Genomic DNA, 16882 nt, shown 5'->3' on the forward strand with positions numbered 1-16882 from the left:
TCCGGGAAGCATGTTGTGTTTAGGGAAATGAACGTTGACTTGTTTAGCTATTCGGCCAGAATCGCGGGACCGCCGTTACCTTCACTTATAACCAAAAATCTAACAAACGCAAACAAGTTCTTTTTTTTTTTTACATCACAAGCAATTCATATGCATTTTATTTTAAAAATATAGTGAGTAACTGATTCATGACGTTTCGGTTTGTAGACTGTCCGCAAACTCGTGCTTCCCAAGCAAGGAGGCTCTTTACACTTCATAGTGCTTGACATTGTCAGAGCGGAAAATTTCACTGGGAAAGGGTTGAGTTGCATCAGTGGCAGCAGCGTTAGTGGTGACAATGTCTGACTCTATTATTTTAGCTCTGATAGTGTTTCTTATATTGTGTTTGATTGTAACAGTGGTGGCAGCTATTGTGTACTCTGGGCTGTTCACCGAGGTTAATATCAAGACAGGGTCGCCTCCTATCAAAAACGTTACCATTGCTTACAAACTTCACAAGGGACCTTATAAAGACTGTGGTGCTGCCTTCACCGAGACTGTCAGTATTGGGCCAAAGCTCAATACCATCCGTGTGTCCTACGATGACTCCACAGAGGTAAGACACCTTATGAACGGCATGCTGACGTGTGAGAGAATAATCAAACTGTCTTCACTTCCAGATGTATTTCTCAGCTCTTTTCAAAGGAACAAAGCCTGACTCAAGAGAGCTGAATGGAATTCTGATTTGGGAGCATGAATAAAGTCAGCTGTCCAATGCCACGTTGCACAGCTGATGATTTTCCCCTTTCTGTGGTTCCAGTTTGCTTTGGCATTAGCATGCAACTGACTAAAACATGGCAACCATGGGCAAATCCTCCCAGGAGTCAGATGAAAAAACAAAATTTATACCATTATGCTAAATATAGTCTAGTACTAAACCTGGCTGCAGTATGAATGCAATTCTGTTCACTCTTATAGAGCTTGAGGTTAATTTTTTCTGACACATTGGCTGTGAGAAGAAACTGGCTTGAGGGTAGTAACTAGTCCAGGCCAGTGTCTGATTTAGTGACTTTACACAGCAATAGTTTGTGGAGTATCCTTGTTTCTCTTTTCATTATACATGTCCTGTACTGTAAAGCACCACCTAGAAATAGATCACCATTCAGCTGTAAGTTTCTCATTCCTTCACTCCTCCCATGAGCTCAGGTGTTTAGTCAAAAGGATGTGGCAGCCACACAGCTGCCTGTTAGAACTAGATGTTTACTGAGATCTCAACTAATGATACCCAGGCTGGCTTGCCAATGGGATGGTCTGGATACACTCATGTGACCCAGTGGTAAAAGGAGCAGACTGATACAGATGCAAAAGGTTGATACATTTGTGATGTGAAATTCCTGCAAGACAACCCTGTACCTGAGATGCATATGGCCCAGTGTAGGCATATAAATATGGTGTTTGGGTGGTTTTGTTGCATATATTGTGGTTTGGGAATTGTTTTGTGCTGCTGGTGTAGCAGAGAGATGAGCTGTTTGGATAGGATAGTGATTTTGTGTTTTGTCAGCCGCTGACGTTTGAGTGCTGGGCATTCCCATGAGCACATGGGAATGCCCAGCAACATGTGAAGTTCATAGGAGCATGTCAAATGAAAGATGAGTATATCTTTGAGAAATTAAAGTATACAGTGAGTATCATAAGTAGCCTATTCAACCCCCTTGGACTTTCCAAATTTTGTTGCGTTACAAAGTGCGATTTGAAGTGAATTTAATTATTGTGCAGTGGCAAGAAAAAGTATGTGAACCCTTTGGAATTACCTGGATTACTGCATACATTTGATCTGATCTTCATCTAAGTCATGTTAGCAATATATGTTATTATTCAATAACACAAACTCCAAAGGAAATCAGGGGGAGGAAAATAGGTTTATTCAGAGGACAAATCATACGGGGAGGTAGATGTTCATTCTCCCCTGTCCTCAGTGATGCTCTCCAGTGTTCTCTACTGTGGTTCTCTCCACGGAACAAAGGGACAGCGTGCAGTTTTATAACCCAGCCCTAGCCTGTGGTTGACCAATTAGAATTCCTTGCAATAAAACTAGCCAATGGCCAAATAACAACTATCTTATTTCAGAAAAAACACTTTCCATTGATCGTTAGTTCTAGTCCTCTTGACCTCTCGTACTCTGTCTCTGAGTTGTGTATATATCTATGACATATTCAGTCACAACAATGGACAAACAGTGTGCTTAACTAATAACACACATTTATTTTTATTGTCTATATTGAATACATACTCTTTCCATCCTACACTGTGAATGTTTAAATTATGTGAACCCCTGGGATAATGACTTTTCCAAAAGCTTATTGGAGTCAGGAGTCAACTAACCTGGAGTCGAATCAATGAGACGAGATTGTAGATTTTGGTTAGAGCTGCCCTGCCCTATAAAAAAACACTCACAAAATTAGTTTGCTATTCACATGAGTCATTGCCTGACATTGCCTGACGTGGACCATGCCTTGAACAAAAGAGATCTCAGAAGACCTAAGATTAAGAATTGTTGTCCTGCATAAAGATGGAAAAGGTTACAAAAGTATCTCTCTATGTCAGTCCACAGTAGAGTTGCAAAGGGTCGGAAATGTTCCGGTAAAGTTTCAGAAAGTTAGCTTATAACAGTGAACCTTTTTTATGGGATACACAGAGCAATTCTTGGTCTTGTGGTATATTTTAGTTAAACTATCCTCAATTCAATGGAATTGCAACCCTCTGCATGCACAGTCCATACTTCCATCATATGTGCAGTGCACTCTTCCATCACATGTACAGCTGATTCTCAAGATCTTTGCACACTAATAAGATGCTATTGAGGCCACATTACTACACTGTCTGAGCCAAGGACTACATGCTTTCTGGTAAGTTTTGATTACAATACTGGGTGGGGTGAATATATTTTATATGACATATATTATTTTTTTGTTAACTAGTAAATAGTATCCTACAGCAAAGTGTGTTTAAATAATTTCTAACTTGATAACAATTTATGCTAGTTTAGTTTTTGCTACCATGTGGGTTTTTAGCTTGCTTGAGCCTGCTAACTGGAATGTTAATTCACTTGTTTCCATACATATTTCATTTTAAAACCCATTTATCTTACAAATGAGTTGTTTAATCTAACTGCTTAACTATTTATCTGTACATGGAATGTATTTTTTTTTACTCATTATTTTCTTTATCTTTATAGGAAAGTGCCAACGTGCACTATCTGATGTGTGTAGACATTTCACTGCAGCTAATGTAGAAGGAAAAGCTGTGTACATTTGCAAATACTGTGCTAAATCATATGTGAAGAATGCAACAAAGATTCAGAATCATCTGGCCAAGTGCATAAAGTTCCCTCAGCGCTCACAACAAGCAACCTCCTGACAAAAGTCCCTCTACTTCTATTCGAGGTGAAAATTATGAATCAGACGCCTTATCTATAGCAACAGCTCATGGTCCTTGTGGTCCTCGTGGAATCAAAGTTTTTTTTAGTCAATGGAGGAACGTAGTCAGAGAAATGCTGATGAATGTCTTACTCGAGCTGTGTATGCATCTGGTTCACCTCTGATGCTCACAGGCAATGTGTCTTGGAAGAGATTTCTGAATGTTATTTGCCCACCATACATCCCTCCAACCAGACATGCTTCTACTCATTCTACTCATTTGCTGGATGCAGAGTTCAAGGGAAGGTCAAGCAAATCATAGAGAAAGCAGACTGTATTGCAATCATCTCTGATGGGTGGTCGAATGTTCGTGGGCAAGGAATAATAATAACTATTTCCACCCCTCAACCAGTATTCTACAAGAGTTATAGAAGCAATCTACCTCACCAAGCACAGTGAGAAGAATAAGAGCACCACATTGAAGCTGCCAAGCAACACCCGTTGGGGTGGTGTTGTCATCATGTTTGGCATGATGGGGAAGGAGTCCTGGTGGGGAAGGAGTCTCCAAGAAATGGCCATATCACAGTCTGCCAATATGGACAGCCCCATCAAGAGGATCCTCCTGGATGATGTATTTTGGGAGAGAGTGGTAAGCAGCCTGAAACTCCTGAAGCCTATAGCGTTAGCTATTGCATGGATTGAGGGAGACAATGCCATCCTGTCTGATGTTCAGACTCTGCTTGCAGATGTTAGAGAAGAAATCTGTACTGCCCTGCCAACTTCACTGTTGCTCCAAGCAGAGGAAACTGCAGTTATGAAATACATCATAAAGCATGAAGACTTCTGCCTGAAGCCCATACATGCCACAGCGTACATGTTCAACTCCAAGTATGCTGGCAAGAGCATCCTGTCTGGTGTAGAGATCAACAAGGCCTATGGTGTCATCACTAGCGTGTCCTCCTTGGCCTGGATGAGGACAAGGTTCTTGGCAGTCTGGCGAAGTACACTTCCAAGCAAGGGCTTTGGCATGGAGATGTAATATGGCAGTCGTGCCAACAGATCTCATCAGCCACCTGGGGGAAGGGACTTTGTAGATCTGAGGCTCTTTCCCCTGTTGCCGCCATCTTCCAAATCCCACCAACATCAGCTCTCAGAGCGCAACTGGTCCTTGTTTGAGAACACACACACCAAAGCACACTACAGGTTGACCAATACAAGGGTTTAAAAATTGGTGGCCATCCGGGCAAATTTGAGCCTTCCTGAGCCTGACAACGAGCCATTCTTAACAAGGTTGGAAAGTGACAGTGAAAATGAGGCCTCAGAGTCTGATGTTCAAGAGGTGGACATTGAGGAGGTTCAGGGAGAATAGATGGAACCCTGAGAGGAAGACAAAAGGTTTTGGTTATGTAATTTTACAGATGTATGTTGAAAACGTTTTTTGAAGATGTGATGGATCATTCAATATTTCCTTTTGTTGTTCAGTGAAATCATCCCTTGTGACGATTCAACTCATTTAATTGAAGTTCAATTCGTAACTTAATAGTAAAAAAAAAAATCCAATTGGAATGATTTAATCATTTGCAATTATGTCTACTTATGATAAGGCAAAAGGTTTATTTTTCTATTTTCATATGATATGGTAAATATATCCAATGCAAAAAACATCTACATTTAAATGGTATTAATATTAATTACCATATATTCCTGTTTAATTCCCACGGAAAGTTTCCACCTCTGAACACTCCCCAAAATGTGCATCCCTAGTCCACGGTAAGACAAATTGTCTATAAATCGAGAAATTTCAGCACTGTTGCTACTCTCCCTAGGAGTGACCATCCTGCAAAGATGACTGCAAGAGCACAGTGCAGAATGCCCAATGAGGTTAAGAAGAATCTTAGTGTCAGCTGAAGACTTACAGAAATCTCTGGAAGATGCTAACATCTCTGTTGATGAGTCTACGATACGTAAAACACTAAACAAGAAGGGTGTTCATGGGAGGACACCATGGAAGAAGTCACTACTGTCCCAAAAAAAACATTGCTGTGTGTCTGAAGTTTGCAAAAGAGCATCTGGATGTTCGACAGCGCTACTGGCAAAATATTATGTGGACAGATTAAACTACAGTTGAGTTGTTTGGAAGGAACACACAGCACCCTGTGTGGAGAAAAAAGGCACAGCACACCAACATCTCAACCTCATCCCAACTGTAAACTATGGTGAAGGAGGCATCATGGTTTGGGGTTGCTTTGCTGCCTCAGGGCCTGGACAGCTTGCTATCATTGATGGGAAAATTAATCCCCAAGTTTACCAAGACATTTTGCAGGAGAATGTAAGGCTGTCTGCCAAATTAAGCGCAACAGGACAACAACCCAAAAGACAGAAGTAATTCAACAGAATGGCTTGAACAGAAGAAAATACGCATTATAGAGTCACTCAAATACGCATTCTGGAGTCAATCCTGACCTCAACCTGATTTGAGTTGCTGTGGCATGACCTCGAGTGGTTCACACAAGACATCCCAAGAATATTGTGGAACTGAAACAGTTTTGTAAAGAGGAATTGTCAAATTCCTCCTGACCGTTGTGCAGGTCTGATCTGCAACTACAGAAAATGTTGGGTTGAGGTTATTGCTGCCAAAGCAGGGTCAACCTGTTATTAAATCAAAGGGTTCACATACTTTTCCAACCTGCACTGTGAATGTTTACATGGTGTGTTCAATGAAGACATGAACAATCATAATTGTTTGCTATTAGTTTAAGCTGACTGTGTTTGTCTGTGACCTAAATGAAGATCAGATCAAATTTTATGACCAATTTATGCAGAAATAAGGGTTCACATACTTTTTCTTTCCACTGTACATTTTTTGTTGTTCATCTACACAAAACACTTTCAAAGTGGAAGAAAAATAACACATAACTTTGTTAGATTAGCATTCACCCACCTAAGTCAGTACATGTTAAGAACACTTTTGTCAGCGATTACCACTGTGAGTCTTCTTGGGTAAGTCTCTATAAGAGCTTTGCACACCTGGATTGTTCAATATTTGCTCATTTTTGAAATATATTTTCAAAATTCTTCAAGCTCTGTCAAGGTGTTGGGGATCATGGCTAGACAGATCAAGTCTTGCCATAGATTTTCAAGCAAATTTATGTCAACTAAATTGGCCACTCAAACATTCACTGTCTTCTTGGTAAGCAACACCAGTGTATATTTAGCCTTGTGTTGTAGGTTTTTGTCCTGCTGAAAGTTGAGTTCCTCTCCCAGTATCTGGTGTAAAGCAGACTGAAGCAAGTTTTCCTCTAGGATTTTGTCTGTGCTTAGCTCCATCCTGTTTCTTTTTATCCTGAAAAACTCCCTAGTCTTTACCGATGTCACGCATACCCATACCATGATGCAGCCACTAAGGCTGGGAATTGCCAGGACCTCACAATACGATATTATCACGATACTTACATTTGAAGTCGGAAGTTTACATACACCTTAGCCAAATGCATTTAAACTCAGTTGTTCACAATTCCTGACATTTAATCCTAGTAAATTTACCCTGTCTTAGGTCAGTTAGGATCACCACTTTATTTTAAGAATGTGAAATGTCAGAATAATAGTAGAGAATTATTTATTTCAGCTTTTATATCTTTCATCACATTCCCAGTGGGTCAGAGGTTTACATACACTCAATTAGTATTTGGTAGCAATGCCTTTAAATTGTTTAACGTGGGTCAAATGTTTCGGGTAGCCTTTCACAAGCTTCCCACAATAAGTTGGGTGAATATTGGCCCAGTCCTCCTGACAGAGCTGCTGTAACTGAGTCAGGTTTGTAGGCCTCCTTTCTCGCACACACTTTTTCAGTTCTACCCATAAATGTTCTATAGGGTTGAGGTCAGGGCTTTGTGATGGCCACTCCAATACCTTGAATTTGTTGTCCTTAAGCCATTTTGCCACAACTTTGGAAGTATGCGTGGGGTCATTGTCCGTTTGGAAGACCCATTTGCGACCAAGCTTTAACTTCCTGACTGATGTGTTGAGATTTTGCTTCAATATATCCACATAATTTTCCTCCCTCATGATGTCACCACCTTTTTCCTCCAAACATAATGATGGTCATTATGGCCAAACAGTTCTATTTTTGTTTCATCAGAGGACATTTCTCCAAAAAGTACGATCTTTGTCCCCATGTGCAGTTGCAAACCGTAGTCTGGCTTTTTTTATGGCAGTTTTGGAGCAATGGCTTCTTCCTAGCTGAGCGTCCTTTCAGGTTATGTCGATGAAGGACTTGTTTTAATGAGGATATAGATACTTTTGTACCTGTTTCCTCCAGCATCTTCACAAGGTCATTTGCTGTTGTTCTGGGATTGATTTGCACTTTTCACACCAAAGTACGTTTATCTCTAGGAGACGGAACGCATCTCCTCCCTGAGCTGTATGATTGCTGCGTGGTCCATGGTGTTTATACTTGCGTACTATTGTTTGTACAGATGAACGTGGTACCTTCAGGCGTTTGGAAATTGCTCCCAAGGATAAACCAGACTTGTGGAGGTCTTCAATTTTATTTTCTGAGGTCTTGGCTGATTTCCTTTGATTTTTCCCATGATGTCAAGCAAAGAGGAACTGAGTTTGAAGGTAGGCCTTGAAATACATCCACAGGTACTCATTGACTCAAATGATGTCAATTAGCCCATCAGAAGCTTCTAAAGCCATTAAATAATTTTCTGGAATTTTCTAAGCTGTTTAAAGGCACAGTCATCTTAGTGTAAGTATACTTCTTTTTTTTTTGTTAAACTCTGTTTATTCAATTTTACACACACAAGACAACACAAAGCAATATAAATAATATACTCAACTAAAAGAAATACATAATACATTAAAAAAACAATAGCTTTAAACATAACATATGTTAAGACAAGTTAAACACACCAGGCAGAAGGCTACAACAGCTCACCATTGTTCCTGTAAACAGTCAAGGGATAGGGGTGGAGAAATGCAACCTCCCCCAAATTATTTTCCCATCGAGTCTTTAAAGGCACCAAAGAAGGGTTCTGTAAGTCATTAATGATTGCATATACATCTGAAATTGCACCCCTAGGAAGCTTGTTCAGCTCAAAAATGCTCTCTATAGCTGTATTCGCAGGCCTATGGGGTAATTCAGGCGTGTTAGCTCTGACAAAGTTCCTAGTCTGGAGACAGCTGAAAAATTGGGATTGAGGGAGATTGAACTTTTTCTGTAGCTGAGCTAAAGAGGCACATGTATCATCAAAGAATAATTTGGCTAGTGAGGAGAGGTCTAGTGAGTGTGAGATGGCAAAAGCCCCATCATTCAAAGATGGAGGAAATAAATGTTCTGATTTGATTGGGCCTGATAGTGAAAAGCCTCGGAGTCTAAACGGAACGGATTCCAAATTTTAAGAGACTGCTTTGCAATTGGGTTGACACACCTTTTGCCTAGGGACACTGGGAGAGATGAGCACAACACAGAAGAAAGTGCAGCAGGTTTACATGATTCAGGCTCCATCTGGACCCAGAGTGGTCTAGGACCAGTAGGATCAGTCTGCAGCCAGTACAGAAGGGCTCTGAAATTTGCAGCCCAATAGTATGTCTGAAAATTTGGTAGAGTTAAACCCTCTAATACCTTAGACTTCTGTAAATGTTTTCTACCAATCTGTGCCATCCCAAATAAAATACATGAATGTTTGATCCAGTGAATTAAAAAAATATTTTGGAATAAAAATGGGTAAACATTGAAAGATTGTTGCTCTAGCAGACAGTTTGAAACAAAGTTTTCCTGAAACAAATTTGAATATTTCCTTGTCACTTTAACTCCCAGGTAGGTAAACTGATCCCGGGCAATCCTAAACTGAAAACTTGTAAAATAGCACTTTAAAGCAGCCTTATTTACAGGAAAAAGCTCACTCTTGCCTAGATTCAGCTTGTACCCTGAGATTGATCCAAACCTTTTAAGAACAGATAAGGCACGTAGCAATAAGGTATCAGGGTTAGAGATAAACAAAAGGATGTCATCAGCATGTAGCAAGACTTTCTGCTCTAAGCCCGTCCTGATTATTCCTTGAATGGCATCATTAGAGCATAGTGCAATGGCGAGAGGCTCGATTGCCAAAGCAAACAACAAGGGGGAGAGTGGACAACCCTGTCTGGATCCACGGTGCAAGAGAAAATAGTCAGAGGACAAGTTGTTAGTCCGTACCGAAGCCATGGGGGGAAAAATAAAGACTTTTTATCCACGCAATGAATTTGGGGCCAAAGCCAAATCTATAAAGGGCAGCTGTCTTGGAACTACCCATCCCAGATCCGGGAGAATTGTCATCAACTGACACTAATTAGCATAACGCAACGGACAAAAAATATTGCAGCAGGCAACCTTGTCACGGAAATCAGAAAAGCAATCAAATTAAATCGTTTACCTTTGATGAACTTCGGATGTTTTCACTCACGAGACTCCCAGGTAGACAAAGTTCATTCTTCCCAAAAGATTATTTTTGTAGGCGAAATAGCTCCGTTTGTTCTTCACGTTTGGCTGAGAAATCGCCCGGAAATTGTGGTCACCACAATGCCGAAAAATATTCCAAATTAGCTCCATAATATCGACAGAAACATGGCAAACGTTGTTTAGAATCCATCCTCAAGGTGTTTTTCTAATATCTATTTGATAATATATCCGTCGTGAAAATTCGTTTTTCACTAGGACCGATTGGAGTAATGGCTACCCCTGTATTTTACGCGAGAATCTCTCTCGGAGCCATCATGTGACCACTTACGCAATGTGGCCGCCTACGGCTATTCTTCAACAGAAATGCGTAAAACTACGTCACAATGCTGTAGACACATTGGGGAATACGTGGAAAGCGTAAGCTCGTTGATGGTACATTCACAGCTGAATAGGGAGTCATTGGAACGCAGCACTGTCAAAACCTGGGGCACTTCCGGATTGGATTTTTCTCAGCCTTTCGCCTGCAACATCAGTTCTGTTATACTCACAGACAATATCTTTACAGTTTTGGAAACGTTAGTGTTTTCTATCCAAAGCTGTCAATTATATGCATATTCTAGCATCTTTTCCTGACAAAATATCCCGTTTAAAACATTTTTTTTTCCAAAAATGAAAATACTGCCCCCTAACACCAAGAGGTAAAGAGGGAGTTGCCCCTAATTTAATATCAGTCCCAATGCTCAATCAAATTATTAAGATATTGCATTACTAGAGTGCTAACTGCAAGCCAATTACCATTCACTTTGTTACTTTCAATAGTCTCCATATCTGTTTCCTTCAACTCCCTTCTTCCCAACAGAAAGACCTTCTCAATCTACTACTACTAATACACATTGATCACTCTCAAACAACATTCTGCTTTTCCCCCTATTGCAAGGTTGAAAACAAAACAAATCAAACATGATAACTTTCTCTATATTGGAAGGCATTGTTTTCATCTTAGTATACCTTCAAAAGTTACTCTATATATATTTAAAATGTCTGTTGGATATTCACTTTCTGCTTCAATATTTATTAAATGTTTATTATTTTAAGATTCATATGTAATGCGTTGGAGGGATCAATATGTATTAACTGAGCTGGCACTGTGTATCAGTCCCCTGTAGATGGCATGCTCTGTCCCTAATAAGTCTCTACCTAGCAAGTTAAACAGTTGAGTAGGTGAATACAGAAAATAATTAGCTCTTTTTAACAGGGTATGGGGTTTATTTCAAAATGTATTACCAGGGTGGAAGAAATCTGATAAGTGTTTATAGTTTTATTGGTTAGGGGTAAGTCAAGTCCTGTACAATGCTTTAACCTTATCATACCTCAAACGATCCATAAAGGGACCGCTCTGAACATTGCTCAGAATACTATTTACACCACTTACGTATGTCTGCATGTGGGTGTGCAAGTTGTATATTATTTTATGTTTTTTCTATTGTTACTTCATCAGATCTCTAGTAACCCATTATACTCAATATTATGTTACTTTATCTCTAGTAACCCATTATACATTTGTGTTACATCACAAATTCCTCCTTTAGACTAGTGTTCTCTTCATACAGGGGTTCAGATAATTATAGTAGTTGTTCTATTTATCATATTTGGAAATGGTTCTCTCTCCTTTCATATCTCACATACATAATAACTTTATACATCAAACTCCACTGATGAGACATGTTATCCTCATGTAATCACAAAAAATGAATGTTACCCTCAGAGATATGTTATCCTCGTTACTAACGAGACATGCAATTTAAACATGTTATCCTCATTACTCATCAAAACATGTCTCAGAGGATGTCATCTCAAATGAGATTTCTGAGACATGTTATCCTCTACCTGTAGATAACATGGATAACGTTATAGATCAGCTCACACAGAACTGGAAAACTCAGCTCACGTTCACTCCATATTCACATCGGAGCTAGTCCCCTGACAGCTCTCATTCACTCAATACTTAATAGCTAAATTTCAATCCTCTTATCATCCAAATTTCAATCAGTTTAATACCCTAATTTCAATCCTCTTGTTATCCAAATTTTAAATAGCTTTATATCCAAATATCAATCTGCTTATTATCCAAATTTCAATCAGTCCCATATCACACAATTTTCACATCCACATTCGCTTTGTACTATTCCCAAACACACTCGGTAATCTCCTTTATTACCCATGTGCATCTTCAACATTCTCTTGTTGTTACTTGTGTCATGAAGTTGGCCTGGGGGATAGGTTTATGACAGTCATAAATACCTCTTTCCCCCTTTTTCCTCTCTCTACCCTACTGAGGTTACATTTAAAAAAAAACATCAGTAGGTGGGGGGAAATGAACTATATTCTGGTAATCTGAACAATTGAACATATGCAGTGGTACTTAATGAATATGATGTCAGTTCGGTTGTCATCTGAGACATTCTCATCAATGATAAGATGACAAACTCTACAGTGGAAAGTATACACATCAGAGTTATCGGATTCACATGTAAATGTTGTTAAATTTAAATGTTTGAATATGAAATTATTTGTGACGGGATGAAATGTGATTTTAGCTTCTAAAATGTGAGATGTGGGTTTTCATAAGTTAGGGCTGCTCACTCAGTGGCCTGCCCCCATGAAGAGACAGAGGTTGTAAACTATGAAACACACCCCTTTTCTCCCTTCCTATATAAACCCTTGACGACAACATAACTTCCTGTTCCGAGGATATGAGGACGACGGTCCTATGTCAGAATGGTTCAGATAATAACTACAGAACAAAGCCAACATCAGCGTGAGCTTTGGTTGCGAATGGTATGAACTTTGAACTCTTATTCACTACAGAAGTGATACCTCCTAGCCGTTGAGTTAGCAACCGTAGCTGCAAACGCAGGTTAGGAAGGAACAGACACAGTATCCCGTCTACCACACAATGACGTTACTACAACGTATCCAATTGACCACCAGAGACATTCTTCAAAGGACTCGGTTTTGCAAAACGGCCTTCCATCTACCACCAACCTACTGAAGCACAGCTCAGAGTAAATATTTATTGCATTTTCCTTTTCCAAATGGGCTGTAATTTAGAATGCATAAGATACTGTATTTACGATAGCACAGCTTCGCCTTTGTTCCTGTCTTCCCGCCCTTTCACTTAACCTAGCGCCTTTTCCTTTGTGTAACAAGCTGTCATATCTGTTCCGCCCGCCAGGGACGTTTTCCTTTATGACGTAATTTGTAATCAAGTTATGATTAATTATGTGTGATTCTGTGTGATTAGTTAGGTATTTAGTAAATAAATAATTAAACCCAATTTTGTATTGCTAATTCAAATTGTTAGCCAGGGTTCTTGCAGATAAAAGAATTTACAACTTTCAGATGAGACTGAATTAAGATGATAATTGATATTGACGGCTATTGATGTAAAATATTACTAGGTCTTTAAGAGTTTATTCGGAAGATAACAGCTCTATAAATATTATTTTGTGGTGCCCGACTCTCTAGTTAATTACATTTACATGATTAGCTCAATCAGGTGATATTAATTACGGAGAAATTATTTTGTAGACTAGCATGTCATCACTTAATCCGGCATAGCCAAAGACACGACACTTGCTATGCACCATATGTATCTTCAACGGTTCTCTTGCCGCTACACATATAAATAACACCCCATATTAGGAAATACTTTGTTATTTGTAGTGGCTGCAGACCAAATAAACATTTCTTCTAAATTCCTACAGTAGGGCTTTCCATGGTACCATTACGCTCTCGCTCTCGTCTTCTCATAAAACTAGTAAATAGTCTTCTCTCTACTTGCTTTAATGAAATGTTTTATCTTTAAAACATTTTTTTATACAGATTCATTTAAATTGATGTACTGATATTCAGAAGACATGTCCCTCTTTTGTTTGCGGGTGATGTGTCTCCTCCTGGGCAGCTCACAGTAAAGTTCTGGTCTGTGCGGGTCCTCGTCGTGAATTTTTTCCAGACAGGATTTCCCTCATGCTTCATAAAATGTGCCACCGGTTTTCCTCACAGACCCCCGCTGGAAAGCTCCGCAGGCAGAATCAATAATCCATTTCGTGACCCCAAATTGTCCTCTATTGAAAATTACCACTAGGGACACTCCAAGTCAATCTTAAATGAATCATTGTTTATTGTCAGGGTGCTGGAGAGGTTCCAACAAACTCAATGCATCAAAGTGAACGTCTGTTAGGAGTTCTAACGTGGCAGTCCCGTTAGTTTCCCTTATATACAGAACGATTTAGCTTATTCATCATTCATAATTCATGTTTGCTTCATTTATGTGACGGCCAATACTGGGTCATGCATGTGTCAGATCAATACCTCAGGATGCTGCTTCTCTCTAAGCTGAGACCTTGAAACTGAGATATCCCTTTCTCTAAACAAGATTCTGTGCATACTGCCAAATTGCAGATACTGATAGTGAGGATTCATTCAATCAGTCACTTGCATGACCACAGAAATTGATTTATAGAAAGCACAAACATAGAAATGGGTAAGTAGAAAAGCACAAACATAAAAATGTCCATTACATATCTGGGCTGCCAATATCACTTCACCATATGCCTTCATCCAAAATAACAGTTCACAGCCAAATACGGAACAATCCAAATGGCTCATTAGTTATTCAAGGGGAAAGGCAATATTTGAAAAGGGGGGAAGGGGGAAACATGCTGCTTTCTGTCTGTTTCGTTCACACATTAATATTTGTGTGTGTGTGTTTTGACAGGCTTTTTAACCGAGCTGTTTTAATATACATGTGGGGTGTGCAATTAATGTCCCCTCACAAGCGGAACGGATGAGAAGCGAGAGAGAAAGTATGTTTCAACCTCACTAGCAGGGGAATGGACTGTCTGCCTTCCCTTGGGGAAAGGATGCCTGATGGATACAGACAGAGCAGAAATTATCTTCTAAAGCCTAACTCTCTTGTGTTCGCTTCAAAACCATGTCTTACAGGCCTGCCAACCAACCGTCACTTAATGGACATGCGAATGAGTTAGTTTGTCAATGGCTCTTTTAGTTGTAAACATTCCTTAACTGCTCCAGTAATGTAATGCCTGTGCACATTTAGTTTTTTGCCCTACCACTACACAGCTGATTCAAATAACCAACTCATCAACAAGCTTTGAATATTTTAATCAGCTGTGTTTGGGAAACCCTGACCTAAAGGACTATTATACTGAACAAAAATATTAACGCAACATGTAAAGTGTTGTTGCTCCGAAGGTGTTGTTGGGTCCCATGCTTCATGAGCAGAAACAAAAATATCCCAGAAATGTTCCATACGCACCAAAATCTTATTTCTTCTATTTTGTGCACAATGCCTCCAATGTCATTTTAGAGAATTTGACAGTTCCTCCATCCAGCTTCACAACCACAGACCACATGTAACCACGCCAGCCCAGGACCTCCACATCCGGCGTCTTCACCTGCGGGATTGTCTGAGACCAGCCACCCGGACATGATGAAACTGTGGAGTATTTCTGTCTAATAAATCCCTTTTGTGGGAAAAACTCATTATGATTTGCTGGGCCTGGCTCCCCAGTGGGTGGGCCTGGCTCCCAAGTGGGTGGGCCTATGGCTGCACCCCTGCCCAGTCATGTGAAATCCATAGATTAGGGCCTAATTTATTTATTTGAGTTGAATTGTCATTGAGTAAAATCGTTTTAAAAAATTGCATGTTGCATTTATATTTTTGTTCAGTGTAGTTGGCCCCTCATCACCCAGTGCATAGGCCTACTGTTTAGATTAAGTATTTCAGGCGTTATACATTGGGGGATTTTAAGAGCAACTTTTATTTGCATTAGGTTATTTTTATTTTGACTTGGTAGAAAAGAAGGTTATAAATGTGTTATTATGTTCATGTAATGGCACATTGTTTACCACTAGATGGCAGTGATTGCGTGCCTATTGCAGAGGGATATTTGCAGGAATGCACTCACGCACACAAACACACACACACTTAGCATAACTAACAGGGATCATTTTGCATACACATACACTATTAGCATAACTAACAGGAATCATTTTGCATACATGCAATGCATGTCATTTTGATATTAGGCTAAGCATCTAAATTTGATTTAGATCTATAGCCAGTCTGTCCACTATTAGTCTGATGTGGTCACTCTGAGGTGACTGGCATCCACTCTTCTCTATGTTGGGCCATCACAGCCACAGTCACAACCCAGACAGCCAATTAGCTTTAGGCCTGGCTGGCTCCCCTGTCCGGGCTGCCCAGTGACGGGCTGGCAGGCAGCAGGTCTTTGTGTGTGTGTGTGTGTGTGTGTGACTTTTAATTGGTGCAATTCTCTGGTCTCATTATCACACAGGCCCGGGGTCCTAACGGGCTGTTGACACAGGTCAGGTCTTAGGTCAGTTGACCTCATAGGAGAGGCAGCAGACTACACACTGGACAGGTAGGCATGTAGACCACAGCGATGTCATTGTTTCCTCAACTTATTGGACCGTTTGAGTGGAGAGACATCAGGTCTATGGTGCTCTCTAGTGTGGTGTATAGGGAGAGGTCCAGGGGAAAGCAGACAGACTCCCTGACTGATGCAATTGGCCACAGTCATTAAATGGATGCTTATAGGGATACTTAAAGGGATACTACTTCCCCAGAGTCAGATGGATACCATTTTTAGGTATCTGTGTCAAGTATGAAGGAAGTTAGAGGTAGTTTTGTAAGCCAATGCTAACTTGCTTTAGTGCAAAGACTGGAAGTCTATGGGTATCTGCTAGCATGCTTCCAGTCATTCTGCTAACGCTAGTTAATTATTGCGCTAGTTAGCAACTTCCTTCAAACTGCACTCAGTCGGAGAGTAGCAGAGTTGTACAGATGATCAGTGCAGATAAGTGTCATATTCACGATTTCTCTGTGCTGATCAAAGGTTGTCTAAACCAGCCCTGACACTGCACCTAAACAGAATCCAAACCTGCCATGTTGTGTGTATCCAGTATCCACCCACATGCTGGAAGTCCAGTTTGTTGC

General features: G+C 40.1%; 1 protein-coding gene across 1 annotated transcript in view; it reads left to right on the top strand.

Moving 5' to 3' along the window:
* The first annotated feature begins 22 nt into the window (after nucleotides 1–22).
* The window catches only part of tex264a (testis expressed 264, ER-phagy receptor a), a 143331-nt gene continuing 126471 nt past the window's right edge, over nucleotides 23–16882 (top strand). The window contains exon 1 of the mRNA XM_024377424.2: nucleotides 23–595. Within this exon, the coding sequence (XP_024233192.1) occupies nucleotides 338–595 (258 nt within the window). The 5' untranslated portion in view covers nucleotides 23–337. The remainder of the gene's footprint in view (nucleotides 596–16882) is intronic.

Source organism: Oncorhynchus tshawytscha, linkage group LG02 (genome assembly GCF_018296145.1).
Source record: "Oncorhynchus tshawytscha isolate Ot180627B linkage group LG02, Otsh_v2.0, whole genome shotgun sequence".
Lineage (NCBI taxonomy): Eukaryota > Metazoa > Chordata > Actinopteri > Salmoniformes > Salmonidae > Oncorhynchus > Oncorhynchus tshawytscha.